Source organism: Hoplias malabaricus, chromosome 3 (genome assembly GCF_029633855.1).
Source record: "Hoplias malabaricus isolate fHopMal1 chromosome 3, fHopMal1.hap1, whole genome shotgun sequence".
Classification (NCBI taxonomy): Eukaryota; Metazoa; Chordata; class Actinopteri; order Characiformes; family Erythrinidae; genus Hoplias; species Hoplias malabaricus.
Genome location: NC_089802.1, coordinates 3462596 through 3467595, shown reverse-complemented (window position 1 = coordinate 3467595; position 5000 = coordinate 3462596). Strand labels below are relative to the sequence as shown.

Below are 5000 nucleotides of genomic sequence, written 5' to 3'. Positions count from 1 at the left end.
GTGGCATTGCCTTCGCGGCTGAGGAACAGTTAGATGATGCCTTAAAACCCAGATTAAGGTACCTTAGTAGGCAGTGTATTTAAGGTGTCTAAGAATTGGGACGGCCTACGTGTAGGTAGTGTGCAAATGTGACGTAAAATGCTCTCTGTGTCGACAGCTTACTAGGGTTTGGGACAGACCCCATGTGTAAATACTGTATAACGCCGTGGTTCGTGGTACGTGAAGCAGAATGAGCAGGTGACCTCAAAAATTATTACTTAATTAATGAATTGAAGATGTATGAATTGGTGAAATAATGAAGACAATACAGAAGAAAATGCTCAGCTAAAGGAAAACAATGTGGCCAATCCTCGCATTATTAGAGTCCTAAAACACTGTTTAACACAGCATCGCGCCAAGAGCATCACTACAAGCGCCGAGAGCCACTGTGACCTGCTCCCAGCGCCATGCTGCTTTCATGTGTTGTCTGTTAAAGCACTTAACTGATATTAGATTGGAGGTTTTTGTTTTTGATAAAAGGTGGCACGGTCTAAAAAGAGAACCACCAGAATAACAGATTCTCAGTTGGGTCTCCGTCCTGATGAGAAGGCAGTGATTGTGTGCTGTGTGTTTACGCCTTGCTAAAGTTAACCCTGTGGAGTCCAAGGCCTTTCAGCTACGTCTGAGGTGATCTGACATGCCTTGACATTTTCACAAATTTCACCTACCTAAAAACGTTTGTTCCCAAAAAGCTACACAGGCCACTATTCAGCACAAACCCAGCAACAGTAAAGTGAGGGAAGTCTTTATGTAATTCAAGTGTTTTTTTGGTTAAATTCACTCTAAACACGGACTTTCCAAAAGCTATTTTCAAAGGTGCTGATTTATAATGAAAAATCACATTGGGAAAATTTATGAAGTTTTCTTTAGAGCTCTGAACTCTATAGACATGGGTGTTAACTATACACTGGTGTTTACAGCTTTCTGATATTTTGATTAGTTTTGGAGCAAGTATTCATTGATCCCACCAGCAGGAGGGTTACAACCCTGTTGTTTTGATGGTTTCTGGGTAAGGAGGTGCTATCCGGTGAGTGTGTGCTGGGATTCTATTGAGCAGTGATGCAGTAAGGCAGTAATGTCCTGCTGGAAGTGCTGAAGAGGATGCGCTCATTACCTTGGACTCTCCACCACTCAGGACATTGACCATGACCTCCATGACCGTCTCATGCATGCCCAGAGCCCTCATCAGGTTCGGGTGCTGGTAGAACACCTTGTTGTTCATGATGTCGCTGGAAAAAGGCAGGGAAGACAAGGCATTGGTGCTGGTGCAGGGTTTTTGTTTTAAGTGTGGACAGCATCGTAGAGCATCCCCCTTTCCCCTTCCAGAGAGCTGTCCCCCTCGGTATATCACTGTAACTGTGGGGGGGGGAGGGGGGCGATATGCTTCCAACTCTGAGATTGGGTGGTTTGAGGACACCCCTTTCCTGTTCCAGCACGACTGTGCCCCTGTGCACAAAGCAAGGTCCATAAGGATTGAGGTGGTGCAGTGTCCTGTTCAGAGCTCTGGGATGAGCTGGAACACAACAGGACTTCTCGTCCAACAGCACTGACTGACCTGAAAGGTTCCCTTGACTTGACACTGAGAGGTTGACAGTCATAGCAGGGTGGGGGGACTACTTTATACAGATGCCCATGGTTTTGGAAGGGAGTCCAATGAGCTCTTAGGAGAGTGAAGGTCTAGTGTCGACATACTTCTAGATATTTAGTATCTAGAATGCAATAAGACCTAGGTATGACCTTCAGCAACATGTGTGTGTGTGTGTGGGTGTTCACCTGAGTCCACGGATCATGAGCTTCTCCTCCTCTCGGCCCATGCGGACACTCAGGAGAGAGCGAATCTGGCCCAGAGAGGCCAGCAGGTTGATGGTGTCCTCCACGGACATGGCGTTGATGGTGTAGGTTTTGGGCAGCGCCCGGACAAGCCCCCCGATCCCATCATACTGCCTGTGGAGCAGAACAAACATCGCTCTCACCAGCTCGGGGTCCTCGATCACACACTCCTGAGCCCAGCGCACCATCGTCTCTGAGATCAGCTGCTGGAGAGTACCTACGGGAAGAAGAGCACTCGCTGATCTTCAGTTCTCACAGCTTTGTTACATTCACAGTGGCTTCCACCAGAATAACACTCAAGGTAGAGCACAAACCTCAAGGGTATTAATGCGATGAAAGCCCAGTTCTGTTCTCACCGTTTATAAGTAGGTCTTAAGGTAAAAGGACAGAAAAAATACTTGTTTCTTTCTATCCCTTTCTATCATTGCCATATTTGACCATGAACTCTGGTTCTTGAATTGGTTCAGATCAGGATTAGAACCAGGGTGCTCTCCAGAAAACACCCCATCCCCCACCCTACCCCATCCCCGGCGTGTTTGCCCCTGGTTTGTTGGGAACCGAGGTCCCATCCCTTCACAGAGCTGTCTGTTTTAAACAGGACACAAACCAGAGCCACACCTGTTACAGTCAGGACAGAGTCATGGTTTATCCACTGTTTACAGCACATTCCCGCTAACCACAGCTCCAGCAAACACACACACACAGCGTTTTTTTCCTGCTTTCATTTCTGGATCCACCAGTAAATGACCCGTTCAGCTCCGGTGACCAGAACACTTTAGTCTCTGAGCTTTGGACCTTCTTTATCTTGACTCTCCCATGGACACTGTCAAGGTTTCTGCTGAAGAAACTACCTTCCTGGTTCCAGCTGGAAACGAACCCTTCGGGAGAATGTTTATGTTGGTGGGATCACCCAATGGTTCAAAATTAGGTGCCCACACAGGAATCGAACGGTTCCACATGGGTGGAGAAGGCCCCCCTGGCGGTGTTGGAAGCGTTGCTAGGTTAAGTGTGCATGTAGCAGACTAACTTCGCTCAGAGGGACATTACCATGCAATCCTACAGCCTCTCTCAGCCAATCACACGGCAGGGGCGGGGTTTACGGTGGTATAATCTGAGTTATGACTTATGTCAAGTGGGCAATGACCCCTAAAGGATGCTATGAATGTCCAGGGAAGCGTTTTCCGTTTTAAATCCAGATTTATACATTTAATAAAGAGCTGTTTTAACATTCAATCATTTTATTGTTTGTCACTTTCGTCTTGTCAGGTTCAAGGGCAAGTCCTCCCCAGTTCTACTGAGTGGGAATTACCCCTCACCAAGTTTTACCCCCTTTCAAACGTCTGAGTTCTTTGATCTAGACTAACGGACTACTTAGATAACACTCTTCGATCAACTTTAGATAGTGTAGCACCGCTGAAGCGTAAAAAGCTACAACAGAAAAAACTCGCTCCCTGGTATAATGAAGAAACACTCACCTTAAAACAAACCGTAAGGAAATTAGAGCGGAAATGGCGGTCGACTAAACTGGAAGTATTTCACTGTGCCTGGAAAGACAGCCTTATCCAATATAGAAAGGCACTCGTCAGTGCACGTTCAGCACATCTGTCCTCACTGATTGAAAATAATAAACACAATCCTAGAGTACTCTTTAATGTAATCTCTAAACTTACAAACAATCGGACAGCTACTGATCCACAGATCCCAGCCATTCACACCAGCAATGCTTTTATGGACTTTTTTAACAATAAGATTGAAAATATTAGACAAACAATAAATACCATATTACTAAATCCAGCCTGTCTGTCATCTGGTGTGGATGATATAGAACAAAACATAGAAGAAAGACTAGAGGACTTTGACCCACTACCACAGCTAGAACTGGAGAAAATCATCTATTCGTCAAATTGTACGACCTGCACACTTGATGCAATACCAACAAAACTATTTAAAGAAGTATTACCAGTCATAATCAATCCCATTTTAACAATCATAAATTCATCCCTTAGACTAGGTCACATACCCAAAGCATTTAAACTAGCAGTTATTAAGCCCCTAATCAAAAAACCGAATCTTGATCCTAGTGTACTATCCAATTACAGACCCATCTCTAACCTTCCCTTCATATCTAAGATCTTAGAAAAAGTTGTGGCCCAACAACTTAGGTCATACTTGCATAAGAATAACATATATGAAAAATTTCAATCTGGTTTTAGGCCACACCATAGCACCGAAACAGCTTTAGTTAAGATAACAAACGACCTTCTTCTCGCCTCTGATCGAGGCTGCGTATCCATGCTAGTTCTACTAGACCTCAGTGCAGCTTTCGATACAATTGATCATACTATTCTGCTAGAAAGATTAAAAAACATGGTTGGAATAACAGGAACAGCCCTATCATGGTTTAAGTCTTACCTCACAGATCGCTATCAGTTTGTAAACGTAAATAATGTTTCTTCTACTCATACAAAAATGAGATTTGGAGTTCCCCAAGGCTCCATTTTAGGACCTTTACTATTCATATTATACATGCTGCCACTGGGCAGAGTTATTAGCAGGCATGGCATTACCTTCCACAGTTATGCAGATGACACACAGTTATACATATCAGCCAAACCAGATGACAAACCTACACTAAAGAAAATGGAGGACTGTGTTAAAGAAGTGAAGCATTGGATGTCATACAATTTCCTTCTGCTAAACAGCGACAAAACCGAGGTTCTCCTTCTAGGTCCAAAACCTGCTATAAATAAGGTATCAGATTTAATACATAATTTTGACTTCCCTGTTCTCCCGAGCTCATCAGCTAAAAATCTGGGTGTTATAATTGATTCAGATCTATCATTTGATCAGCATACAGGTAACATTACAAGAATAGCTTTCCTACATCTTCGGAACCTCGCTAAGTTAAGAAATTCCTTATCCCTCCCAGATGCGGAAAAATTAATTCACGCTTTTATTACATCAAGATTAGATTATTGCAATGCACTTTTATCAGGATGCTCCAGCAGAAACCTGAGTAAACTCCAGTTAATTCAAAATGCTGCAGCCAGGGTCCTCACTAAGACTAGAAAATTTGATCATATCAGTCCAGTCTTATCGGCCCTTCACTGGCTTCCAGTTAAATTCCGTAT

At 43.9% G+C, this 5000-nt stretch overlaps 1 protein-coding gene across 1 annotated transcript in view; it reads right to left on the bottom strand.

Annotated features, from left to right (window-relative positions):
* The window catches only part of ryr2a (ryanodine receptor 2a (cardiac)), a 112837-nt gene that overhangs the window by 88734 nt on the left and 19103 nt on the right, over nucleotides 1–5000 (bottom strand). Inside the window, exons 15-16 of the mRNA XM_066663301.1 lie at nucleotides 1813–2086; nucleotides 1154–1268 (exon numbers count right to left, since the gene is read on the bottom strand). Of these exons, the coding sequence (XP_066519398.1) occupies nucleotides 1154–1268; nucleotides 1813–2086 (389 nt within the window). The remainder of the gene's footprint in view (nucleotides 1–1153; nucleotides 1269–1812; nucleotides 2087–5000) is intronic.